Below are 27,709 nucleotides of genomic sequence, written 5' to 3'. Positions count from 1 at the left end.
TGAGGTTTGTTTGTTTGCTTTTTTTCAGGCATTTCAGTAGCTGCCTATTATCTTGGGGGCGGTGCCTCGTTTGGATCCGATGGACCCCGGCGGGGCCGCCATTTTGGAGTCTTCTCTAAGGAGCGTCTACCGGCTTTAAGCGCTGGTGCCGCCGCTCCCCGCGGCCTGGCTGGGCGGAATGAATGTGATAGACCACGTGCGAGACATGGCGGCCGCGGGGCTGCACTCCAATGTGCGGCTCCTTAGCAGCTTGTTACTCACAATGAGTAATAACAACCCGTGAGTTGAGGCGGGGAGCGGCCTGGGGCTGAGGAGAAAGCGGTGCGGGTTTGGGAGCGGGGGCTGAGGGGTCCGGAGACTGGCGGGAAGAAGCGGCTGCGGGCTTCAGCTGACGTTCCGGGGTCAGCGAGGGTCTCGCTGGGCAGAGCCGACTTAGGAACGCTAGTTGAGTTTACTAGGTCCCAGCGGTAGACCAGGCACTGGGATGAGCTCCCTGTGGGGGATTCGGCGAGCGGCGCTTTCTAGATATGGGAGGCGGAGGCTCTGAGGACGACCCTGGCGAGCGTTCCCCGAAAGTTAGGAGCAGAGGTTTTCTGAGGCACCTGTCGCCGGGCATTGCGCCTGTCACATCGTTGGGCTAACTCCTCCCTTCCCTACCCCTTTTCGAAGGACATTTCTTCGCTCGCCAAGGCTCAAAGAAGCCCAGTTCTAGTTTTAGACTTTCGTCCCACATCTGAGATTGATCTTTCCTTTTGGGTATATCAGCAAGGTTCTCTTAATCGCCCCCGAAAATGGGAGACTTTCTTGGTAAGTGGGAGTGGCGCCTTTTTAAGCAGTGCCTCTTTCTGTTTGCAAAGCTGCCATTTTTAGAGTTTTATTACAGGTACAGCACAGGGCTGTTTCCAGCTTTGAGTGCATATCGTTCCTCTGCTTAAATTTCTCCAAAGTGCTTAAATTAACATTCCTTCCCACGGCCTAGGAGGTCAAATATATAGCTCTCCTGCTCTATCTCACCTACTCTGCCCTCTGTACTTCAGCTTCCCTGTCTATTCTTTCTGTTACTTGAACAGACCAAGCTGGTTCTCAACTCAGGACTTTTGCATTTCCTGTTCTGCTTGGAATCCTTACCTCAGAGCTGCCTCCTCATGTAGGTTTCAGTTCAGATACATCTCTTAGAGAACTCTTCTCTGGCCATTAGAATTGTCCCTTATTCTCACTATTTTATTCCTTTGCTCTGTTTAACATTTTGCGTCTTTTTTTTCCCCCAAACTGAGGTGTAATTGACATATTAGTCTCATGTGGAACATAATGATTGGATATTTGTGTGTTTAGTGTATCTATTACTGCACATAGTTACAGATTTTTATCTTATTTTGCTTTTTTAGGGCTGCACCTGTGGCATAGGGAAATTCCCAGGCTAGGGGTAGAATGAGAGCTGCAGCTGCCAGCCTACACCACAGCCACAGCAACGCAGGATACATAACCCACTGAGCAAGGCCAAGGATAGAACCCACATCCTCATGGACATTAGTCAGGTTCTTAACCTGCTGGACCACAATGGGAACTCTGAATATTTTTTTCTTGGGATGAGAACTCTGTTTTTTTGGCAGCGCCCATGGCATGTCAGGTTACTGGGACAAAGATTGAACCTGCACCACAGCAGTGACACTAGCTGCCGCAGTGACAACACCGCATCCTTGACCTGCTGTGCCATGAGGAAACTCTGTGATAAGAACATTTAAGATCTATAGTCTGCATCACTTTTTTGTGTTACTGGTTTTTTGTTTTGTTTTGTTTGTTTTTTGTCTTTTTGTCTTTTTCTAAGGCTGCACTCATGGCATATGGAGGTTCCCAGGCCAGGGGTCTAATCGGAGCTCAGCCACTGGCCTACGCCACAGCCACAGCAATGCCAGATCTGAGCTGCGTCTGCAACCTATACCACAGCTCACAGCAATGCCAAATCCTGAACCCACTGAGAGAGGCCAGGGATCGAACCCGCAACCTCATGGTTCTTAGTCGGATTCATTAACCACTGAGCCACAATGGGAACTCCTGTTTTGTTTTTGACCTCACCTGCAGCGTGTGGAAGTTCCCAGGCCAGGGATCAAACATGCACCCACAGCTGTGACAACACTGGATCCTTTAACCAGCTAGGCCAACAGGGAACTCCTTTTGTGTCACTCTTTAACATCTAATGAAGTGAGCACAGTGCTTTTGTGCAGCAAGCACTCAGATGTTTATCATTGAATGTGCTGAGGAAGGGCATACAACCTCAGGAAGGTAAAATACCATGTTCAAGTTCACACATTTAATAAGAGGAGGAGCCACAATGTCTGGATTTTGGTCCTCCTGACTTGGAAGTCTCCATTCTGACCCACCGCAGTCTACTGCGTTTAAATGACATTATAATCTTCTACTCAGGATGGACCCATTTACCTTTGGCCTTGCTCTAGATGCTGTCTGAGCCACTTAAAAGTGTGTTGCCACTATTGCTACCTATTTCATTTTCATTAATGTGCTTTTGGACCTCACTATGTGAGACCCATCATTTTACCACTGTCTACTTAGTACAGACAGTGTGGAGCACTGGTCTCTGTTAGCCTTCTTTGTTTATTCTGGAGGCTTTCACCTAGTTCTGGGTGATTTGTCAAAGCATAGTGTCTACCATTTGGAATTTATGCACCAGTTAGTCATTGTTTTGGGTTCTCAAAGATGTTACAAGATAGTTGGAAGGAGTTTGATCCTCTGATTAGACTTAGCCCATTAAGTTAAACTGGCAGTTTACTTCCTAGCTTCAAGAGGTATATAAATTTTTAGAGTTTTCATTTATATTTGAAAATTTCTTTGTTGCCAGCACACACCATTAAAAACAAGGTCCATCTGTAGTTTTCGAGACTGAGAGAAAAAAAAAAAAATCGGAGTTCCCGTCGTGGCGCAGTGGTTAACGAATCCGACTAGGAACCATGAGGCTTCGGGTTCAATCCCTGCCCTTGCTCAGTGGGTTAACGATCCAGTGTTGCCGTGAGCTGTGGTGTAGGTTGCAGACGCGGCTCGGATCCCGCGTTGCTGTGGCTCTGGCGTAGGCCGGTGGCTACAGCTCCGATTCGACCCCTAGCCTGGGAACCTCCATATGCCGCTGGAGCGGCCCAAGAGATGGCAACAATAACAACAACAACAACCAAAAAAAAGACAAAAGACAAAAAAAAAAAAAAAAAAATCAAACAGTATTAAGGGGTATGCAGATAAGTGTCTGACCTTGAGTCTTGAATCTCACTCCATCATTTTCCTTCTTCAGAGGTAACAACTTAGCACTTTTTCATGTATCATTTCAGAGATAACCTATGCATTTATAAGTAGGCATGTATGTTATATAAATATCTGAATGCTTTCTCTGTAGTATTTCTATCAAATCAACTATTTTCTTTCAAATCTTTTTTTTGGTGGTGCCAGTGGCATGTAGAAGTTCCTGGGCCAGGGATTAAACCTGAGCCACTGCACACACAACGCCAGATCCTTAACCCACTGTGTCACAAAGGAACTCCCTCTTTTCTTTTTGCTGTTTAGGGCCGCACCCACAGCATATGGACATTCCCAGACTAGGGGTCTAATCAGAGCTACAGCTGCTGGCCTGCATCACAGTTACAGCAACGCCAGATCCGAGCCACGTCTGTGACCTACACCACAGCTCAGAGCAATGCCAGATCCTTAACCCACTGATCAAGGCCAGGGATCGAACCCTCAACCTCATGGTTCCTAGTCGGATTTGTTTCCTCTGAGCTACAAGGGGAACTGCCCCTCTTTTTCTTTTCGTCTATTTGGGCCATACCCATGGCATGTGGAGGTTCCCAAGCTAGGGGTCAAATCAGAGCTACAACTCCTGGCCTACAGCACAGCCATAGCAACTCGGGATCTCAGCTGTGTCTGTGACCTACACCACGGGCTCATGGCAACACTGGGTCCCCAACCCACTGAGCAAGGCCAGGGATTGAACCTGCATGGATACTAGTTGGATTCATTTCCCGTGTGCTGCAATGAGAACTCCAAAAAAATTTCTTATTAAGGTAAAATTTACATGCCATCAGACTCACTATTTTATTTAAAGAATACATTTCTGTGGGCTTTTTTTGTTGTTTGTTTTGGCCATGCCTGTGGCATGTGGAAGTTCCCAGGCCAGGGATCAAACCCATGCCACAGCAGTGACCCAGGCCTCTGTACTGACAATGCCAGATCCTTAATCTACTATGCCATAAGAGAACTCCCATTTCTGATTTTAAGTATATTCAAGAGTTGTACAGCTGTCACCATTATCTATTCTAAAGCATTTGCATTACCCCAAAAAGAAACCCCAAATCTATTAGTAGTCATTCCCCACTCCCACGTCACCCCGCCTTTGGCAGCTACTAATTTATGGTACCCGTTTTTGAGTGTCTGTCATTTGTTGAGAAATTAACCATTTGTAGAATTCTTTGACTCTGACTGTCCTTTCATCTTAAGTGGCTGTAGGTTTTCCGTCAGAGAAATACATATAAACGCTGACTGGGAGAGGGGGTTAAAAATACAAGTTTCCCATTCAGAACAGTGGCCACGGGAGATCTTGTCTTGACTCAGTGGAAACAAGTCTGACTAGCATCCATGAGGACGCAGATTCGATCCCTGTCCTTGCTCAGTGGGTTAACAATCCGGTGTTGCTGGGAGTTGTGCTGTAGGTCACAGATGCTGCTCAGATGGGGGCTGTGTCTGTGGCATAGGCCAGTGGCTACAGCTCTGATTTGTTCCATATGTCATGGGTGTGGCCCTAAAAAGACAAAAAAAAAAGAACAGTGGCCAGTTCTAACACTTGGGAATATTATTCAAGGTCAAAGAAAAAGTTCTGAAATGTATTGGTTCCTTTACATTGTCCTTAAACCCCTTAGACTTAAGGAAGTTCAAATACATCTGATGCTAGTAAAGTTTACTTTTTTATGTAAAAACAAACCAACTTTAATCAAATAAGGTTAATCCTTTAATTCTGTCCCATTCTCCATTTCGGCTTATCTTAGTCTCTTCCCTTACTTCAGTATTTTAGGATTCCCATTTTCTTCAGTATTTGAAGTTTTCAGTTCCCATCAAATCTCTTTTTGTTTAGCACTTAGCTAAAAAGTATTCAGAATGGTAAGTTTCTCTTTTCTAGGTTTTTTAACCCTTCTTTGGTAATGTTTGGTGATATTAGTTAAATCATGATTATTTTCCTTTGTTTATATTAACCTAAAAATTGATGTTAATATGAGAGTATGGCTACATATCACACTTATAAGTTAAGAGAGCTTGGGTTAAAGAAGGGGAGGAAAAGATGTACAGTTTACTCTTGAACAACTTTTAGGGGCAGGTAGGGGTACTAACGTGCCCTGCAGTCAAAAATCCAGTGGTCCTCTGTATTTGCATTTCCTCCGTATCTGCAGTTCCGTGCCACAGATTCAACCAAGGATGAACTACTGAAAAAATTATATGAAGGTAATTTGTAGTTCAAACCTAGGCCGTTTAATGGTCAACTGTATTGCATTTCTCTTTGTGTATCTCTGTATTACTGAATTTGATTTAAAGGTATTTCTTTTGGAGTAAGGGAAACATAAGAAAAAAAAGAATAATTTAAGGCAATTTCCAGCATGTGTTGACCATATTAGCATGGAGTACAATTAGCGTCTTTTTTTAGGGTCTAGCAGTAAAGGCATATTGAATTTTTTGTAAACTCTCATTACACAGGGCTTGTATTAAGCTTATGTAGACACTAAAGAGGGTGTTCTTTATAACGTTTCAAAATAACCCACGTAGGGGGTATACTTTCTTTGTTTTCTAGTGAGTTATTCTCCCCATCTCAGAAGTATCAGCTTTTGGTGTATCATGCAGATTCTCTCTTTCATGATAAGGAATATCGGAATGCCGTGAGTAAATATACCATGGCTTTACAGCAGAAGAAAGCCCTAAGCAAAACTTCGAAAGTAAGACCTTCAACTGGAAATTCTGCATCTACTCCTCAAAGTCAGGTAATTGGAGATAGATGAGTTTTTGCTTTTTTGTTTTGAAAGCAAGAGAGCCTGAAGGAATTTAAAAGACTGATAATTAGATGTAGAAGATGTAAAATAAGAAGTAATTTTAGGAGTTCCTGTTGTGGCTCAGTGGTTAATGAATCCGACTGGGAACCATGAGATTGTGGGTTCGAGCCCTAGCCTGACCCAATAGGTTAAGGATCTGGCATTGCCATGAGCTGTGGTGTAGGTTGCAGACACAGCTCCGATCCTATGTTGCTGTGGCTCTGGTGTAGGCTGGCAGCTACAGCTCCGATTGGACCCTTCGCCTGGGAACCTCTGTATACCGCGGGTGTGGCCCTAGAAAAGACAAATAATAATAATAATTTTAAAGAGGAATGTACTGGAGAAACAGTGATGAAAAACCGCTTAGATGCAAGAATGCGTCCAACTGTGCATTAAGTACTAAAAGCAAAATTCACTGTGAATCTAAAAATAGAATTAAACATGGATTATCTGGGCTCTACCCCAAGTCATGCATTGTTCATCCCTTTTATACAAACAGCTCAAAATCTAAAGTTTTTTATAATTTTACGGCAAGTACACTTTTTTTTTTTTTTTAAATCTTTTTAGGGCCCCAGCAGTGGTATATGGATATTCCCAGGCTAGGGATCAAATTGGAGATGTAGATGCCAGCCTACATCACAGCCATAGCAACTTGAGATCCATGCCATATCTGTGACCTATGCCACAGCTCACGGCAACACCGGATCCTTAGCCCACTGAACAAGGCTGGGGATTGAATCTGCATCCTCATGGATGCTAGTCGGGTTTGTTAACCACTGAGCCACGATGGGAACTCCAATACTCTTTTTGTTTAAAGGGGATAGATTATAGGTACGTCCTGGTATATGCCTAAAATCTGTATGGGTAATAGACATGAAAAATTTTGTGTGTGTGTATGAAGGAAATAAATTAAATAGAATCTTTAGGGAGAGGGAAATTTTTACTTTTCTATTTGAACCTGTCTTTAAATTATACATGCAACTTGGAGTTCCTGTCATAGTTCAGCGGAAAAGAATCTGACTAGGAACCGTAAGGTTGCAGGTTTGATCCCTGACCTCACTCAGTGAGTTAAGAATCTGGTGTTGCCGTGAGCTGTGCTGTAGGTCACAGACGAGGCTCAGATCCCGTGTTGCTGTGGCTGTGGTGTAGGCTGTGGTACAGGCCAGCAGCAACAGCTCCAATTCGACCCCTAACCTGGGAACCTTCATATGCCGCAGGTGTGGCCCTAAAAAGACAAAAGACCAAAAAAAAAAAAAATTATACGTGCAACTTATATTTAAGAGGAATGTCAGTAGAATGAACTGAGAGTGAAATTATAAGTCATGTTCTATATTTTTTCACATTAAAAAAGATAAAAATTAATGGTTTTTTTTTTTTTTTTTTTTTTTTTTTCCCCTTTTTAGGCCTGCATCTGGTATGTGGAAGTTCCCAGGCTAGGGTTGAATTGGCGCTTCAGCCGCAACCTACACACAGCAGCTTGCGGCAATACCAGATCCTTAACCCACTGAGTGAGGCCGGAGATCCTGCATCCTCATGGATACTAGTTGAGTTCTTAACCCAGTGAGCCGCAATAGGAACTCGGGTTTTTTTTGTTTGTTTTTGTTTTTTTGTCTTTTTTAAGCCCTTAGATCTTTATCTTGTTTTATTTCTCTTTAAGTAGAACCTTCATTTTTGTTATTGAAGAGCCATTTGCCAGTTTGTCTGTCGTGGTTCTTTTTAGGGCCACACCTATGGCATATGAGATTCCCAGGCTAGGGATCGAATTGGAACTGTAGCCACTGGCCTACACCACAGCCTCAGTAACACCAGATCCTAGCCACGTCAGCGACCTATAGCACAGCTCACAGCAATGCCAGATCGTTAACCGACTGATTGAGGCTGGGGATCGAACTTGTGTCCCCATGTATGCTAGTCAAAGATTTGTTTCCACTGAGCCAGGACAGGAACTCCTCTGTTTTCTTTTTTTCGGCTTTTCTAGGGCTGCGCCCACGGCATATGGAGGTACCCAGACTAGGGGCCTAATGGCAGCTGTAGCTGCCAGCCCACGCCACAGCCTCAGCAACTTGGGATCCAAGCAGCGTCTGCGACCTACACCACAGATCACAGCAATGCCAGATCTTTAACCCACTGAGTGAGGCCAGGGATCGAATCCGAAACCTCATGGTTCCTAGTCGGATTCGTTAACCACTGCTCCACGATGGGAACTCCAGGAGCTCCTCTGTTTTCTGACATTGAATGGAAGTCATGTGTATTATCCACATAGGATTAATCTTAGAAGTAGTTAAATGCTTGAGCATTCAGTACCCCAAGCACCATGCTAAACCTGTCTTGTAAATTAAATATATTCTTCAAGGAATTTTTTAAAAAATTGAGATGCAGTTCACAACATAAAATTTACAATTCAGTGAATTTTAGTATATTCACAAAATTGTACAACCATTACCACTGTTTTAATTCCAGAACTTTGTTATTACTCTTTAAAAACCTTGTGCTCATTATCTTCCCAGGCCCTGGGAATCACTGACCTTTCTGCCTCTGTAGATTTATCTATCCTGGACACTTCATATGAATGGAATTTTACAGTATGTGGCCTTTTGTGGCCAATTTCTTTTATTTAGCATATTTTCAAGGTTGATCCATGTTACAGCACAGAATAAAGAACCAGTTCTTTATTCCTTTTTATTGCAAAGTAATATTCCATTGTATGGATAGGCCATATTTTAACAATTAATGGGCATTTGGGTTGTTTCCACTCTTTGTCAGTTAATGCTGCTGTGAACATTAGTGTGCAGGTTTTTTGTGGACATATATTTTCTGGTCTCTTGGCTATATACATGGAAGCAGAGTTGCTGGGTCCTGTGGTAACTGTTTAACGTTTGAAGAATTGCCATGCTGTTGAAGTGATATTTTGAAGAAATGTTTCATTTCCTCTTAGTGTCTTCCATCTGAAATTGAGGTAAAATACAAAATGGCTGAATGTTATACAATGCTAAAACAAGATAAAGATGCCATTGCAATACTTGATGGGATCCCTTCAAGACAGAGAACTCCAAAAGTAAGTTGAATTAACAGTTTGTTACACATTTTTCTCTTCTCTGGAGTTCTTCCAGCCCTCTTCCTCCATGTTTTCTCTGTGCATTAAGAAGTCCATCTGAACATTTTTATCCTCATTTCTAGTTCTCACTTGGTTATTCTGTTCTCCCTGTTCAGAGAGATAGAAGAGTGACTTTCTTACAAGACCATGAAAATTCAGCTGATGGAAATGGTAGCTGGAGAATACTATAAGTGTTTATTCTTCAGTGTATCTTATTGTAGGAAATATGATTTGCAGTGTTATTTCTAGTTACCAATAATACTTTCTTAGGACCTCATTTTGTGCATTCTTTAGCTATACCCATTTGATTAATGTGTATTAATCTGTTCATTTTCAGAACTAAGACTACAAGATCCTGTTGTACTTATTTGTGTGAGGGATGGTATTGTATTTGATTTGGCAACATATTGTAGTGTATAGAATGCCTTTAACTGATCTGGTATCTTGTCTGAGTTTAGGGCATAAAAGCTGGGCAAGTTACCAGACTGGCTTTCCTTTTTTTCCCTTACTTATAAAATGAAGATACTGATACTTTCTCTGGTACAAATTAAGTTCATGTATGTGAGAATACTTTTCTTAAAGTACTGTTCTAGGAGTTCCCGTCGTGGCTCAGTGGTTGACGAATCCGACTGGGAACCATGAGGTTGCGGGTTTGATCCCTGGCCTTGCTCAGTGGGTCAAGGGTCTGGCGTCGCCATCAGCTGTGGTGTAAGTCGCAGATGCGGCTCGGATCCCTTGTTGCTGTAGCTCTGGTGTAGGCTGGTGGCTACAGCTCTGATTGGACCCCTAGTCTGGGAACCTCCATGTGCCACAGGAGCGGCCCTAGAAAAGGCAAAAAGACAAAACACAAACTTTAAAGTACTATTCTGTAAGGAGTATTATATTGGGCATCTCTTTTTTTTTTTTTTTTTTTTTGGTCTTTTTAGGTCTGTGGCATATGGAAGTTCCCAGGCTAGAGGTCCAATTGGAGCTGTGGCTGTTGGCCTATGCCATCTGTGACCTATGCTGCAGGTTGCAGCAGTGCCGGATCCTTAACCCACTGAGCAAGGCCAGGTGTCAAACTCGCATCCTCATGGATACTAGTCAGGTTTGTTACTGCTGAGACCCCTATATTGGGCATCTTTGGTACTAGTCAGGTTTGTTACTGCTGAGACCCCTATATTGGGCATCTTTGATTACAAGGTTTTTCGAAGTCCAGTTTAGAAAAGCAATGAAAGTCTTTGCTCTTAGGATTGAATTCACATCAGTATTTAATACTCTACACATACTCACATGTAACCTGCCTCCCTCATTTTTATTGAAAAACTGTTCTGTGTGGAACGAGTTGCTTAACAATAGGAATTTTGTATGTATGATGTCTATGTACATCTTCCTGTCCTTAAAAGAAAGGACTTATAAGCAGTAAGGACCTCATGTCTTTAGCTAGTGTTTTTTCACCCAGATGTTGGTGAATTTTGAAAGTAAACAATCAAGAGTTCTTTTGTGGCCTAGTGGTTAAGGACTTGGTGAGGGCATAGCCAAAATTTTTTAAAAATAAAGGTAACCCATCAAATTTGATGAGAACATGTTTAAGCGTCTCCTCACGTTGAGAATTTATTTTCTGAATTTTATTTTTTATTTTATTTTTTGTCTTTTGTTTTTTTAGGGCCACATTTGTGGCATATGGAGGTTCCCAGGCTAAGGGTCTAATCGGACCTGTCGTTGCTGGCCTGCGCCACAGCCACAACAACGTGGGATCTGAGCCGCGTCTGTGACCTACACCACAGCTCACGGCAACACCAGATCCTTAACCCACTGAGTGAGGCCAGGGATTGAACCTGCAACCTCATGGTTCCTAGTCAGATTAGTTTCTGCTACACCAAGACGGGGCACTCCTATTTCCTGAATTTTAAAAGTTAAGCTATTTCCTTAGTATATTTGATATTGGTGGCTGTTACTAAAACGTTAGTACGTATGTTATAGAGTAACCTGTTTCATAATAAATTGGGCACTACATACTAAATTATGTTCTGGTATGAAAGTCTTACCCCAGGAATAATATTTTTGTTTGTATGAAGAGTGACTTCTTTTGGAAGATACCATTTTGATTAAAAATTTTGAATGGTCCCTATTCCTTATTTTATTGGAAATGCACCATAATTTCTTCCTTGATGACTTGAAGGAGTGTGGAGAGATTTTTGAACATGAGTAATGGCAAAGAGGCAGAGCTTTGTGGTATTCAGTGCTTTGGTACTTATAGCCATCGTTTTAGGAGGGACCAGAGGAGTCCACATTTGTTAGGAGTACATATCCTTCATTCTACAGACCTGTTGTAGCCAGGAGCAAAGAAGATATGTACCTCAAACATAAACCTATAATATTTACAGTTTTTCTTTCTTGTTCGTTAGGGAGTTAACTGGCTTCTCAGTCTGTGTAAAAGACAAGGAAGTGAGTCAAAATACATCTAAATGAATGTCTGTTAATGTATGGTAAACACCACCACACATTCCTTCACATTTTAAAGGAAAATTCCAGTCTGAGATTATTATATTTTGGAAAATATTTTAACAGGAACATATCAACAAATAATTTCTCACTCAGTTTTTAGAAAATCATGACTGCTTGTGGTTAAAACTGGTGGAATGCAGCTTTATGATGATGTTTCCAAGTAAGGATCTGTTTGAAAAAGAATTGACTTTCTTACTAGGTAATTCTGGTAAACTCAACTCTTTCCAAGTGTCAGATAGTTTAAAGGGCATTTTAATATTTGTTGAGACAGATGATCTCTCAGTCATCATTAATAACAAGCTGTCAAGAAAGGATCTTTAATTATTTTGTTCTTTTTAGATATTGATACCAATACTGGAGTTTTCCTTTAAGTACCTTTTCTTAAAAATGGAAAATCTGAGGCCAAATAAATAACAGTTTTATTTCTAGTATTTTCATTATTTTATTGTTCCAATCACTATGGATTAATGCCATACTAGATTGTTATATATACTTCAGTTCATAATTGGAACAGATGTTCCTCCTCTTTGGAGTCTTTTTTTTTTTTTTTTTTTGAATAAATATATCTGGCATAACAAGCTACAGATAATTGAAAAGATTGGGGATTGGCTTTTTTTGTGCCTAAATATTGATTGCTTCCATAGGTTAATGATCTGGCAGATGTTGTGTTGCATTTAATTATTACTATTTTTTTGTCTTTTTGCTATTTCTTGGGCTGCTCCCGCGGCATATGGAGATTCCCACGCTAGGGGTCCAATTGGAGCCGTAGCCACCAGCCTATGCCAGAGCCACATCAACGCGGGATCCGAGCCACGTCTGCAACCTACACCACAGCTTACGGCAACACCGGATCGTTAACCCACTGAGCAAGGGCAGGGACCGAACCCGCAACCTCATGGTTCCTAGTCGGATTCGTTAACCACTGCGCCACGACGGGAACTCCTGCATTTAAGATCTATTATTTTAAATTGGAATATTGTGTTTTTCTCTTCTATTATTAAGATCATTTATCCCTTCCCTATAACGTCTACATTCTTTGGAACTCTTAGGTTTTCTCAAATTTTCCATGTTGTACTTTTAGGAAGGGTTATTTCACTAGAGCTTTATTGAGTTACCTGTTTAATTTGTGCTAAAAATGTGTTCACTGGATTTAAATAGTGTAGCTAATCTCTGGATCATTGTCACCTCTAGAGGTCAGTTAAGAGTTTGATTTTTGTAGCATCACTTTGATGCGTTAGATTGCTTTAAGCATTAGAAAGGCCAGAGTCTAGCTGCCAAATTAATTGTCGGAGAGAAGCCAAGTGTCTGTCCTTTCCTTTTTTAGGGAAAATTCATTTGATCTTTTTTAACTAGCCGTGTAAAGAATTCCTTGCTTTCTGGAGTTCCCATTGTGGTGCAGTGATTAATGAATCTGACTAGGAACCGTGAGGTTTCGGGTTCGGTCCCTGGCCTTGCTCAGTGGGTTGAGGATCCGTTGCCATGAGCTGTGGTGTAGGTTGCAGATGTAGCTCGGATCCAGCATTGCTGTGGCTGTGGTGTAGGCCGGCGGCTACAGCTCCAATTAGACCCCTAGCCTGGGAACCTCCATATGCTGCAGGAGCGGCCCTAGAAAAGGCAAAAAGCCAAAACAACAAAAAAAAATTCCTCGCTTTCTTATGGCTGATAGTAATTGTATTTAGAATATGTAAACTTTAAAAATAATAAAATATGTAAATGAGCACTTTTTAGGGTAGCTCATCTTGTCTTAAGATCAAGAAAGAATCGAGGTAATTAGAATTCTGTAATATTTCCCAAATTAATGTTACTTCTATTTCCAGAGGCAGCATGTTTGGTCCAGATATTACTGGACCTTTTGGTTGGGTAAGTGAGAGGAATTTGACTTTCCTCTTAGAAATGGACATAGGAAAGCAAAGATAGTAATTTCCTCTTTGATTGAAGAATGAGGTTGACTTTATTTCCACAGGGCTCTGGGTAGATTTTCCAGTTAAAAAGTAAAATAGCTAATAATAAAAGTCAGGACTTACTGATGGTGTGATTTTGTATTTAAATATATACTTACCTTACTCTCTTGTTTTTATTACAGATAAACATGATGCTGGCAAACCTGTACAAGAAGGCTGGTCAGGAGCGCCCTTCAGTCACCAGCTATAAGGAAGTACTGAGGCAGTGCCCATTAGCCCTTGATGCCATTCTAGGTACAGTCATTTTCTGCCTATTTGCATGGAGTCTCTACTCTTAGTCTTGACTGAAATTAGAATAACTTTATTTTTTAAAAGTTGCCCATGCCTCACCTCCAGAGAAAGAGTCAGTAGATTACTGTTGCTGTGTATTCTTTTCACTGATCAAGATATACTGTAGTTCTGCCATATGTATCTTGTTTAGAATGGGGAAAGGGTAGCATATTGCTTCTTGCATTGTAGAAGAAGGATGCTATTGCCTCACCTTCTTTCTCCTACTTTCTGTTGGATTAGGTTTGCTGTCCCTTTCTGTAAAAGGTGCAGAGGTAGCATCGATGACGATGAACGTGATACAGACCGTGCCTAACTTGGATTGGCTTTCTGTGTGGATCAAAGCCTATGCTTTTGTACACACTGGTGACAACTCAAGAGCGATTAATACCATCTGGTGAGAGCCACAAAATTAATTCAGTATACTTGGGGCCCTTCCTTGTATGGAGGTCTGATATATCTAAATTAGTAAAATAGAAAAATGAGATGCTTATTTTTTGGTTTTACAGCCAGTTGTCTCTAGGTTTTTTAGTCTCTTAATGTACTGAATGGTCCCGAATGTAATATTAGTAGTCTCTGCTGAAGTCCTCCTAAATGTAAACTTGGACTGTGTTAACTCTGTACTTGCAAAAGTAGTAAGCCTTGCAAAACAGACTTAGTGTGTCATACTTGAACCTGGAAAATCATCTTTTTGATTGTCCCAGAAGTATAGTTTTTTGTAGCGTCTCACCTGGGTTGCTTCATGCCTGGGATTTTCTTTCTAGTCAGGTAAAGTCAAGAACGAGAGAGTGGGGTTTGTGTTATGCAGAATCATTTTGTTGAGTGATAAGTAGCTATTACTTTGAATAATATTACATTTAACACCATATAGTGTTTGTTGTCCTCTGAAAAACTGAAACCAGAAAGTTCTTTCTAGGTAATGAAGGAGATTTCTGCTTCTTTCTGCGTATTTACTGTCCTGTCTTGTATGACATTTTAAGTTACAAGCTCAGAGTAAGAAAATCTAGTTACATGTTTGTTTTAAAAGTTTTTCAGGAGTTCCCGTTGTGGCGCAGTGGTTAACGAATCCGACTAGGAACCATGAGGTTGCGGGTTCGGTCCCTGCCCTTGCTCAGTGGGTTAACGATCCAGTGTTGCCGTGAGCTGTGGTGTAGGTTGCAGACGCGGCTTGGATCCCGAGTTGCTGTGGCTCTGGCGTAGGCCGGTGGCTACAGCTCCGATTAGACCCCTAGCCTGGGAAACTCCATATGCCGCAGGAGCGGCCCAAAGAAATAAAAAAAAAAAAGACTAAAAGTTTTTCATAGAGTTCCCATCGTGGCTCAGCGGAAACAAATCTGACTAGTATCCATGAGGATGCATGTTCAATCCCTGACCTTGCTTAGTGGGTTGGGGTTGCAGCATTGCCCTGAGCTGTGGTGTAGGTCGCAGATGTGGCTTGGATCCTGTGTTGCTGTGGTGAAGGCCGGCAGCTGAAGCTCTGATTTAACCCCTAGTCTGGGAACTTCCATATGCTGAGGGTGAGCCCCTTTAAAAACAAAAGGTTTTTTACTATGAAAAATTTCATGCTTACACAAAATAGTACCCATATGCCCATCACCCAGATTCAGCAATTAAGAGGATTCATAATGGATTTTTTTTTTGTCTTTTTGACTTTTTGCCATCTCTTGGGCCGCTCCTGCGGCATATGGAGGTTCCCAGGCTAGGGGTCGAATCGGAGCTGTAGCTGCCAGCCTACGCCAGAGCCACAGCAACACAGGATCCGAGCTGTGTCTGCAACCTACACCACAGCTCACGGCAACGCTGGAACCTTGACCCACTGAGCAAGGGCAGGGATCGAACCCGAAACCTCATGGTTCCTAGTCGGATTCGTTAACCACTGCACTACGATGGGTACTCCTCACAATAGATTTTAACATTCAATGTTTAATATCTTAAAGTTCACTAGAGAAAAAGTCCTTATTGAGAGATAACGTGGACCTCCTGGGAAGCTTAGCAGATCTGTACTTCAGAGCTGGAGACAACAAAAACTCTGTCCTCAAGTTTGAACAGGCACAGATGTTGGATCCTTATCTGATAAAAGGTAAATAATTCTGGGGCAGGGTGGAAGTGCAAGTCAGAAAATAGGGAGAAGATGTAGTGTGATCTTCTGATACCATTTTTCATAAAAATATTTTGTAAAATGTATTAGAGTAGCTTTTTACCTTTTTTGGGGTCCTGACAGATGTCTCTAACACTTGGGTAATTTCATTTTGGGCAGTTGTTTTTGCTTGCAATCAAGTGTCATCTTGCCACAGATCACTATTTGGCTTTTTTCTTGGGGAAGGGATCAGAGCCCCTCCATGTGGTTTATAAATTTATGATGTGCCTACTGAGAATTTGGATGGCATCCCCAGAACCATCATATCCTTTTAAGGAAATTTAGCTTTACTGTGTCCTTAAAGATAGTTAAAAGGGAGTAAGTGGACAGATATTAGGAAGGGATACAGTAGAATGAATAAAGGAAGTAGTTAGATCTGAACATCAAATTAAAAATCATTGATTTAAAAGAACATTTGCTAAAAGGATAAGCCATGGGGACTTCCAGAGGATGGCTCTGGGGTGGATGGCAGTGAGCAAAGGGGGTATGTGTGCAGAAGTAGTAGTGGGAAATAAGGTTGGGTAGATAGGCTGAAGTTGGCTTGTAAAGGCCCAAAAAAGGCCATCAAAAAAAAAAAAACTGTGACAATAAACCACAAAAATGACAGAGCAGGGAGGGGAACCTTCACAAGCATGTAGATGAGGAAGCAGATCCAGAAAGATGAATTTTTTTGCCCTAGGTCCCCTCCTGCCCAGTCTCACATTTCTTTTCCAAACTGCCTGTGCCCTTGATGAAAATGGTGCTTTAGAAATGCTAGTCTGGGGAGTTCCTGTCGTGGCTCAGCAGTTAACAAACCCTACTAGTATCCATGAGGATGCGGGTTTGACCCCTGGCCGTGCTCGGTTGTGTTAAGGATCTGACATTGCCAAGAGCTGTGGTGTAGGCTGGTGGCTACGGCTCCAGTTCAACCACTAGCCTGGGAACTTCCATATGCCTCAGGAGTGGCCCTAAAAAGACGAAAAATAAAGTAAAAATACTAATCTGGCCATAGTTGACAAAGTGGAGTTGGAAGCTCAGACTTGAGTCCAGGGACCATCAGGGAATGTTGCAATAATCTTCGTTTAAGAGGTGGTTACATGGGAATCTGAAGGAATAGTAAAGGATGATGATCAGAGGTGGGTAACAGCGAGCTTAGGGCCCTTTTTATAGAATGTGAGTGAGAATAAAGGGAGAGGTGGGGGAAGGGCAGGAAGGATGATTTTAAAGGAACTAGATTTCCAGAAAAAGCTACGTGCTTGCTTTTTCTGAGACGACTATAGTAAGTGTGTACTCCTGACTGCCTATGCCTCTTAGAAGAGAGAACTTACTTTGATGCCTTTTTTGGGCCTTTACTGGTTATGAGTTAGGGTAGTTGTATTATCATGCCACAGGATGTAGGGACAAATAAATAGTTCCTGAAAATAACAGGCTTTCAGATTGTGAGGTAAGTCCTTTTACTCCTTTGCTGCTTTTTTATTTTTTACACTTTTGTATATGTTTTGTCTTTTTTTAATAGTCATTCTGTAGGAAACAGGGAGTGCTGGTGGGAGGAGATTATGATGGTGGAGAAGGCTCAGACCCTGCAGGAGCTAGGGCCTCAGTGTGGGCTCTGATGATGGTTGCTGCTTCCATACAAAAGGCGTTGCTGCTTTGTTTCAAGAGCCTCTTTCTCTGTAGGAATGGATGTATATGGCTACCTCCTGGCACGAGAAGGGCGGCTGGAAGATGTGGAGAACCTTGGCTGCCGCCTTTTCAATATTTCTGATCAACATGCAGAACCTTGGGTGGTCTCTGGGTATGTTTATGCATTCCCTTTTCTCCCCAGTTTTTTCAGATTCTTTAGGAAATTGTGATCCCTCCTAAACAGAATATAGGTTGAAAGCATTGGGGGCTTTTTTTTTGTTTTTTGTTTTTTATGGCCCTACCCATAGCATATGGAAGTTCCTGCTCTAGGAACCTATGCCATAGCTGCATAACAACTTGAGTCACTGCAGTCCAGTTTTTTTTTTTTTTTTTTTTTTGGTCTTTTGAGGGCTGCACCTGTGGCATTTGGAGGTTCCCAGGCTAGGGGTCAAATCAGAGCTGAGGCTGTGGGCCTGCACTATAGCCACAGCAGCTTGGGATCCAAGCCACATCTGCGACCTACACCACAGCTCATGTCAATGCCAGATCCTAACCCACTGGTCGAGGCCAGGGATCGAACCTGAATCCTCATGGATACTAGTTGGGTTCGTTAACCACTGAGCCTTGATGGGAACTCCCTGCAATTTGATTCTTAACCCACTTTGCCATGGTGGGAACTCTGAAGGCACTGGTTTAAGGGTTAATTAGGCTTGGCTTCAAGTCATGGTCTGTCTGTGACTTGGGTTGTATTATTTACCTCTCTGGATCTATTTTCTCATTTGGAAAATGAGGATAATACCCTTGCTTTATGGGATAGGTGTTAACTGAGAATGCATTATGCTCAACACTGGACCTGCTTGTGGGAAGCTGTCAGTGAGCAGACCAGGAGCTGTGCTGCTTTGAAATTGACCTGGCTTTACAGATTCTCTGAATATTTCTCATCTGTCTCTCATTCTCTGATGTCATATCGTCATAACATACCCAGAGCAACAGATTCTTTTTTGTAATTTTTCCCTTCCATATCAAGATTTCTCTCTTGGAGTTCATGTTGTGGCTCAGCGGTAACAAACTTGGCTAGTATCCATAAGGATGTGGGTTTGATACCTGGCCTCACTCAGTGGGTTAAGGGTCTGGCGTTGCTGTGAGCTGTGGCATAGATTGCAGACATTGCTAAGATCTGGTGTTGCTGGGGCTGTGGTGTAAGTTGTCAGCTACAGCTCCAATTCGACCCCTAGCCTGGGAACTTCCATATGCTGTGGGTCCAACCCTACAAAGAAAGACCACCCCTCCTCCCCCCAAAGAAGATTTCTCTCTTAAAAGTAAATATTTAGTAGATTTTTTTATTGTTGTTCGGTTTTTTTCACTGATATCTTAGGCTAAAGTTGTAAGTGGTTTGTAGTAAGGCCTTTTCTTTGATTTTCCTTTGCTTTTACTTTTGGATGAAGTTTCTTTATGGTCTTCTCATAACTTTTTTTTTTTTTTCCCCCTCCAGGTGTCATAGCTTCTATAGCAAGCGCTATTCCCGAGCCCTCTATTTAGGAGCCAAGGCGATTCAGCTGAATAGTAATAGTGTTCAGGCTTTGCTACTTAAGGGAGCAGCACTTAGAAATATGGGCAGAGTCCAAGAAGCAATAATCCACTTTCGGGAGGCTATACGTCTTGCACCTTGTCGCTTAGATTGTTATGAAGGTAAGATAAAAAATATAGATTAAAAAAAAAATAATAGGAATCTCTAAGTGTGGTGACAGCACTCAGGTGGAAAGTTTTTGTTAGGCTGCATTTCCCAAACTTCACTGTACATTGGAGTCTGTTGTCTGGGGGGAACTTTTAAAAATCCTCATGCCAGGTCACTCCATTACTGTTTGTCACAATATTTGGGTTTGGGGTAATACAAATGTGCAGAGCCATTTGGGAGGCATTGCATTAGGCATTATAAATTTATTCAGGACTCTTTAACTGTACTTTTTGTTCCGTAGTTTGAGAAACCATTTTTCTCATTCTTTGTTTCTGATTTTTGGTGAGGGTGTAGTTGGGATGGGGATTTTTTTGTTCTATTTTGTTTCTTAAATGTGGCCCACTTATTGATGTGCCTCTCTCTGTGCTGGCGCTGTGCTAGATTGTTTGGTTATATCTTTAGATTCTTTTTTTATAGTTGCCTTACCTTGGGTCAGAAAGAAATAACTTAGAGGGTAACTTCATATACATATGACAGTGTTGGTTGTAGGAACTGGTCAATTCAATGGGACCTTCAGGGTGGGCATGATCAGAGTCAAACTTTGTTTTGTTATATACTATTTTAAGTTCATGTCAACTGACCCTAGGAGTTCAAAGCTGTGCCAGCTTCAGTCACAGACGTTAAAATAGATCCCAAAAGATGCAATTCTTCCAAAGTGTATTTTTATAAGAATTGAAAAATATAGCAATCTAGGAAGGGTTTGCTCTTAATAGGAAAATGAGTTCAAGTTTGAGAAATGTGGAAGTTGGAGTAAAAAAAAAATTGGCTTAGATAACCAGAGAACTGTGACCTTTTGTGGGTTTGTTCTTAAAGAAATTACAGCAGAGTTCCCTTGTGGTGCAGTGAATTAAGGATTCAGAGGTGTCACTGCTATGGATCAGGTTGCTGCTGTGGCACAGGTTTGATCCCTGGCCGGGGAACTTGTGTATGCCACGAGTGCAGCCAAATAAAGGAAGAAAGAAACTGCAGCAAACCAAGCTTTTAGTTTCAGATTAAATTCTTAATACCAAAACTGTAGCTTCCATAACCTTCCAGCTGCTTTTATCACGCTAACTCCTATCTGCTTATTTCACAAGAGCCTGGGAATGCAGCTAATTAACTCCTGTTACCACGGTGAGGGCTTGGACACAGGATGGTTAAAGTTGTACCGGCGTTGGCCAGTGAGGCTTTCACTCTTGCTACAGTTTGGAGATTTGGATCAGGGAGACTTGGTTATGTCCTCTGGTGCTTCTTGCAGCCTCCAGCAGAGCTTCCTTTACTGGTGGGAGCTCTGGATTAGCGAAGTATGGTTTTAACATTTCCCTTTGAACTTCCAGTGTGGCTTTAGCAGGAAAGGAAAGCTATTCAGTGAGAAGTTGCAAACAGCCATATTCCGAATCCAACATGTTGCCCTTAAGAGGTAATTTCTTGTTAAGTAACTGTAGTGTATGATAGAGTGTGCACAAACATTATAAATGCCGCTAGGGTGGAGGAATATGCAGAGAAAATCTGCCGGGGAGGAGTTCCCATCGTGGTGCAGTGGAAACTAATCCGATGAGGTTGTGGGTTCGATCTCTGGCCTCGCTCAGTGGGTTAAGGATCCAGCGTTGCTGTGAGCTCTGATGTAGGTCGCAGACACGGCTTGGATCCTGCGTTGCTGTGGCGTAGGCCACAGCTGTAGCTCCCATTAGACCCCTAGCCTAGGAACCTCCGTATGCTGCAGGTGTGGCCCTAAAAAAACAGACCAGGAAAAAAAAAATCTGCCACTGTGTGAGTTTGGAGTTTAAGCTGTTTTTCTGTGAGTACTTTGTCCCAGAAAGTATTTCCTCTGTTCTTCATTTCTTGGCATGAAGAGTTGAGAGTTGACCTCTACTTGAAGTGTCCCCTTGGAGCATCTTGCTTTGGTTATGGAAAGAGGCAGGAGCTGCCGATCTTGGTGTATTTTGGTCCGTCTAATTAAGCCCTTTCCATCTAGTTTAAGGAAGCTCTCAGCAAATGCCTTTTGAGATAACTTTTATGTTTCCAGTGAAACACAAAAAGTCTTCCTTTCTCTGTAGGTTGCTCCCTGGGTACTTAAGGAGCCCTCCCCCTTAAATGTAGGGCTAAAAGTGACTGAGCTCACCTGGAAATTAACAGCTTGTTAGGAGGCAGCAAAACCTTGGGTTTTGCTAGAAACCTCATCTTACACAGTTTCAATTAATGAGTAGTGTCACATTTATTACTCTTTCAGCTGTGCTGCCAACATGCTTTGGTTTATTTTATGCATGTTTGTTTCCTTCGCTAACTGAAGGTGCCTTTACACGGCAGGCTTTTTCCACATCCATCAAGTCCTCTGGGAAAGAGCACTTCTTAGCTCTTCTATCAGCATACCCTCTGGTCTAATCTCACCATTAGAGATTTCTCCTGGCCTGCTTTTTGTTTGAAACTATGAAAGTTTGCAATTTGAAAGGCTGTCAGGGTGGAATCGTGTCTTGGAATGGTAATGTGGTTGAAATTTCTGTTATATTTTTTCAGGTCTCATCGAATGTTACTTAGCCTCCAACAGTATTCGAGAAGCAATGGTAATGGCTAACAATGTTTACAAAACTCTAGGAGCAAATGCACAGACCCTTACCCTTTTAGCCACCGTTTGTCTTGAAGACCCAGTGACACAGGAGAAAGCCAAAACTTTATTAGATAAAGCCCTGACCCAAAGACCGGATTACATTAAGGCTGTGGTGAAAAAAGCAGAACTACTTAGTAAGTGTATCTTGTTTACTTCCCTGTAACTCATTAATTGTGTAAAACCTGATTTCAGTTGGGATTCCCTAGTCCCAGCTGGTTACAGATGATCAAACAGGTACTGCTTTTGCAGTAGGTCTGGGCCCCTGTGCATTGGTTTATATTTAGCTTAGACCTTGAATTGGCAGGGACTGACTTTTGTGGAGTGGCTCAAACCAGCTATACTTTGGCTAGTACCTGTTCACCTCACTTTGTCCTCAACTAATTTGGGCCAAATATAACTGGTCATAGCCAGTTTGAACTATTTTGACCTATTTTGGTTCCCTTATAATTTCCCTTTTAGCCTTGGTTTTCTAAGTCCTGATTTATGATGAACTGAGTTTGGGCTAGTTTGGCTAATAAAATACATTTTGACTCTTTCTTTGAACTTTGTTAAGGATAAATTTTTAAAAATCAGAACTCTGGAGTTCCTGTCATAGCACAGTGGTAATGAACGTAATATCCATGAGGCCTTGGCTTCATTCCCCAGCCTTGATCAGTGGGTTAAGGATCCGGGATTGTTGTGAGTCTGTGTGTAGGTCACAGATGCAGCTCAGATCCCTCTTTGCTGTGGCTGTGGTGTAGGCTGGCAGCTACAGCTTCTATTCAGCCCCTAGCGTGGCAACTTCTATATACCGTGGGTACAGCCCTAAAAAGACTGACTAAATAAATAAATAATAAATAAATAAAAATCAGAACTCAAACTGCACATTTCCTAATGGATTAGGTATTCAAATGTGCTCATTCTCACTCCCTGCCACGCTACTGTTCTCTTGACATCTATAAATAGGGATCTCAGATCTGTCACAATCTGATGTCAGAATTTCATTATTGTTGTGGTGGGTTTTTTTTTTTTTTTTTTTTTTTTTGTCTTTTTGCCTTTTCTTGAGCCACTCCTGCGGCATATGGAGGTTCCCAGGCTAGGGGGCTAATCGGAGCTGTAGCCACTGGCCTATGCCAGAGCCATAGCAACATGGGATCCGAGCCGCGTCTGCGACCTACACCACAGCTCACGACAACACCAGATCCTTAACACACTGAGGGAGGCCAGGGATTGAACCTGCAACCTCATGGTTCCTAGTCAGATTCGTTAACCACTGAGCCACAATGGGAACTCCTGTTGTGGTTTTACATATATGACTTGCAATGGGAATATATTTCGAAACATTGTGTAAGTAGGAAAATAAGGGTCTTTTTCTTTTCAGGCAGAGAACAGAAATATGAAGATGGAATTGCTTTGTTGAGGAATGCACTAGCTAATCAGAGTGACTGTGTCCTGCATCGGATCCTAGGAGATTTCCTTGTAGCTGTCAATGAGTATCAGGAAGCAATGGACCAGTATAGTATAGCACTAAGGTAGGCACTTAGCCTCCCCGGGGGGAAGGTTGATGAGGGGTAGAGGAGGCAGGGAACAATGTAACAGGAGTTCTGCAAATACACTTTGTATCCACAGTTGAAAACAGAGTAATAATAGTATGGTAGAAGAGTTGTTTGTGAATTTATGACTTCTGAAAATTTTTTCTTAAGGTATACTAACAACATTAAAGAACTATTTCACTCATAACCAGCCACACCACTATAACATCTGTTTTCATTTGTGTAGATCATCTTCCTGGCCTTGCCAACGCATATACATATTTTTATAGGGTTATATGTAGTATATATTTTATATTCTGCTTTTTCAAATCAAAGTATTGTGAGTACTTTCCCATGTTTCTACCTACTGTAGTAGTTAAGAACTTAAGCTCTGAAGAATACTACCTTTACTATCTGTTATCTTGGACAAGTTACTAACAAATTTCCTTGTCTATATCTACCTTATTAGGTATTAAATAAGGATTAAATGATTATTCCATGTAAAGCTCTTAGCAAGCACTGTGCCTGGTACATAGTAAATACTAAATAAATAGTGGTATTCTTACTGCTTAATACAGAAGTGATTTCTTTGAGGGTTGTCTGTGTGTCTATAAAGTTATGGTGGAGGCCTGTCTTTAATCGACTGTAATCACATTCATTTACGTGTTCAGCAGTTGAGCACCACTCATGAGACTGGCATCTCAGTAACCACTGGGGATGCTGTGATTCCGGGACCTTTCAGTCTCCACAGACTGATTGATGCCATGTGCTAAAAGTGCTTTCATAGCAGTCTTTAGAAGGCAAGGTGGGAGTGCAGAGGATGGGGAGCCCTGGGTGTGGGTGAGAGCTGTATAGAAGGTTTCAGAGAAGAGGGATATTACAAATCAAGCTACACTAAGTAGGAGCAGGATTCCCGCATGGGTTTCACCTGCCTTTTGGAAGCCCAGAAGCACATGTGAAAATAAAATACCAGACTTTAATTAGAGGTGGAATTTGCTAGAGATTGGACACCATGTGGCCTTGGTGGATGGTCACAAAGGCCAAGAGGACAGGAGTTCCCATTGTGGCTCATGGGTTAAGAACCTGACTAGTATCCATGAGGATGCGGGTTCACTCAGTGGGTTAAGGATTCGGTGTATATTGCAGACATGGCTAGGATCCTAAGTTGCTGTGGCTGTGGTATATAGAGGCCAGCAGCCGCAGCTCTGATACGACCCCTAGCCTGGGAACCTCCGCATGCCACAGGTGTGGCCCTTAAAAAAAAAAAAAAAAAAAAAACAGATTTCTTAGGAGCCAAGTAAATAAATATGCTGGAACCTCTGGACTTTTGGGGCTTTGGCATGCACAAAGACTCTTGGCTGCTGAAGTCAAGTGCCCAGGTCGGGGTAACTTTGGGTCCTGGGGTCTAACCTAGGAGTTGACAAATCTGTCCCGTGGTAAGCACGAGGATGTCGGTTGACTACTGGGATGCTGATACGTTTAATTATATCATAAGAACATGGAACAATTTTATGCACAGAAAAAAATAAGTATTTTTTGTAACCTTGTATCTTAAAAACCCAATACTCTTAAGAAATTACACTTAACTTTTTCTGTTAATGGTTGTTTGCTACTTTTTCATTTGTGTTAATCTAGTATCTTCCTCTGGCAGAGTGCTAGGGGTAATAAGTGTATGAAAAGGTTTAAGAAATACATGGAGAGAACTCAAATTGAGAATTCTGAAACTTGGGACAAGACACCTTTTTTCACTTCTAGTGGTGGACTCCCTCAATCCTGCAAATGGAACCAGAGTTGTTTGGAGAGGCCAGGCATTAGCAGTTTCTCTAACTGCTAGAGTTAGTGGTCATTTCACTGCCGTGCCAGGGAGATGACACATCAGCCAGCCAGAAGCAAGGCAGAGATTCAGGCCTCTCCTTTGTTTTGTTGTCCCCTAGTTTGGACCCCAATGACCAGAAGTCTCTAGAGGGGATGCAGAAGATGGAGAAGGAGGAGAGTCCCACGGATGCCACTCAGGAGGAGGATGTGGACGACATGGAAGGGAGTGGGGAAGAAGGGGACCTGGAGGGCAGCGACAGTGAGGCGGCCCAGTGGGCTGACCAGGAGCAGTGGTTCGGCATGCAGTGAGGCAGGCAGCAGCTCCGTGGCCACACTGGCCTGCCCTGCTCTGAGCACTTCCATGGACTGAAGGAACCCGTAGGAGCCTGCTCTCTGGGAGGACAATGATTCAGCATGTGATTGCAGCAGGGGTCTCTGCCCTTTGCTCTCTATTTCTAGTAGTGACTTTATTTTTAAAAACCGAGCCTGACCAACCTTCCGTATATCTCAACCCTCCCCTGCTCCAGCCAGGGAGGACGAGTGAGCACTCTTTAGAGGCCCATGGACGTGTCAGCTTCTGGACAGAGTGCTTTTTATAGAACTAATTTCTAAATCTGAAGCTCAAGGAATAGACAGTGTTTTTTTTTTTGTTTTTTTTTTTGTGACATTATGGATGGGTCACCCAGAGCAAGAGTGTCATCTCCCAACAGCAGCAGGGGCTGGCCCTTTTAGAAAGGGTTTGCTATCCCAGAAATCACCAATCTGGGTTTTCCAAACTTCCCTAGTAACCTTGCTTCCTTCTGCAATGTTAGTAATGCCTTAAGCTGACAATTGCTATTTTGCAGAACAGTTTTCCTATTTGCTAATCTGGTAACTTGCCTATGAACCTGGGCTGGATATGAGAGACAGGTGTGACCTGGAGCATGAACAGAGGTGCAGCTGGGGTGATTAACTAATAAAACTTTTTTGTACAGTAATGGTGTTGGGTTGATCAGATTGGAAGCCCTTTATAGATTTTTTTTTTTTGATCTCTTACTTACAATGTATCGATTCAACCCTAGAATGATTTGCCATAGATTCCCTTTTTCCCAGAGTGTTGGGAGCCAGGAGGAATGGGAACCTCAGGTAATACAGAGTTGATTCATCTATTTTGCTTTTTTTTTTTTTTTTTTTTTTGGCCACAGCATGCAGTAGTTTGATGTGGGAATTTAGTTCCCAGACCAGGGATTGAACCTGTGCAGCAGCGGAGAAAATGATGAATCCTAACCACTAGACAGCCAAGGAACTGCTCCATCCATTTGTATTTTTAATTGGTAAATTCCCTAGTCTTTGGCCAGATTTAAGACCATTGCACCTTGTCTTTGTCAGGGGTGCTGAGGTCGGTGTCTTGGTTTCAGCATTCTGTTGTGCTGGTCAATGGGGGGGATCATCTGGCCTCAGGTGTGGGGAGACTTTACCCATCCTCTCCACCTTGTTTAATATGTGATGCTTTTGACTAATCTGGAGGTGAAGGTCGGAGGCGGTGGCACAGCTGATCTCAAATTCTCATTAAAACAAAATTAGTCAAAGGTGATAAAAATGTGAATTTGATATAAATGAAAAGTTCTGTCTTAAAGTGTAAAAGCCTAGAAATGTACAGTAGTTGAGTTTAAAACATCTTGTAACTGTAATTTAAAATGGGCAAAAAGTTAAAGTATCTTTCAGTATGAGAACTAAAGTCTGGGCAGCATTGTTTGATGGAGCAGTTTTTTAAAAGAGCCCAGCAGGCAGTTGGAGTCATGCCCCAGCCAAGACACAGTTGTCTTTAGTGTTCACTGCAGAATGCAGCCTCATGTCCTTCCTCAGCTGGCCTCTGAACAGCCATTATCAGTGCTTTGAAAGAAAAGCTGAAATCTCTCTGGGAAGAAAGCCCTGCCCCACCCTCCTGACCTCGTTTCTGCATGTCAGGCTCATCACCTGAGATTCTCCCAGGGTCAGGCTGTGCCTTGGAGCCCTGGCCTGTGCATCAACTTTGTTCAGCATCCTCATATTCCTCTCCTTTCATCTCTGCTGGGATCCCTTCTGTCAGTCTGTCCTGTCCATCCCAGCAACACCCAGTGCTGGATTCCTCAGGCCTCTCACACCTGCTGCTCCATCATTTCCACCTTGACAGTCTTGGTGTGACAACTGGGTTGGAAGGGCAACTGAAACTTTTTAGAGCACCTAACAGGATTGAAAACACTTGTGGTTCACATCAGAGAACTGGATGAGTTTGACTTGGAGGGTGCTGAGACTATCCTGCCGCTCTCATGAACAAAAAACCTGAGAGGGGGAGTTCCCCTCGTGGTTAACAAGTCCCGACTAGGAACCATGTGGTTGTGGGTTCGATCCCTGGCCTCGTTCAGTGAGTTAAGGATCCGGCATTGCTGTGGGCTGTGGTGTAGGTCAAAGACGCAGCTCGGACCCCGC

The 27,709-nt window shown here is 42.5% G+C and overlaps 1 protein-coding gene and 1 long non-coding RNA gene across 8 annotated transcripts in view; both read left to right on the top strand.

Annotated features, from left to right (window-relative positions):
* The window catches only part of LOC146396561 (uncharacterized), a 191,751-nt gene that overhangs the window by 104,151 nt on the left and 59,891 nt on the right, over positions 1-27,709 (top strand). The gene's annotated exons all lie outside the window — the stretch shown is intronic.
* Positions 106-26,238, top strand: ANAPC7 (anaphase promoting complex subunit 7). 7 transcript variants are annotated; one of them, XM_084996224.1, is made up of 13 exons: positions 106-279; positions 670-807; positions 5,439-5,490; positions 5,834-6,020; positions 9,004-9,123; positions 13,733-13,844; positions 14,121-14,274; positions 15,815-15,957; positions 17,671-17,788; positions 19,109-19,305; positions 21,845-22,069; positions 23,296-23,446; positions 25,381-26,238. In XM_084996224.1, the coding sequence occupies exons 4-13, from the start codon at positions 5,934-5,936 to the stop codon at positions 25,568-25,570; spliced, it is 1,497 nt and encodes a 498-aa protein (XP_084852350.1). In that variant the 5' UTR covers positions 106-279; positions 670-807; positions 5,439-5,490; positions 5,834-5,933; the 3' UTR covers positions 25,571-26,238. The 7 variants fall into 7 exon arrangements, with proteins under 7 accessions (XP_084852350.1, XP_013838316.1, XP_013838314.1 ...); XM_013982862.3 differs by lacking the exon at positions 670-807; XM_013982860.3 differs by lacking the exon at positions 5,439-5,490.

The sequence above is a fragment of the Sus scrofa genome, chromosome 14 (assembly GCF_054392235.1).
Source record: "Sus scrofa isolate SSC_HxYL_T2T_F1_AM1 chromosome 14, Sscrofa_HxYL_maternal_Yorkshire_Landrace_v2.0, whole genome shotgun sequence".
Taxonomy (NCBI): Eukaryota; Metazoa; Chordata; class Mammalia; order Artiodactyla; family Suidae; genus Sus; species Sus scrofa.
This window is presented reverse-complemented; position numbering and strand designations above follow the sequence as displayed.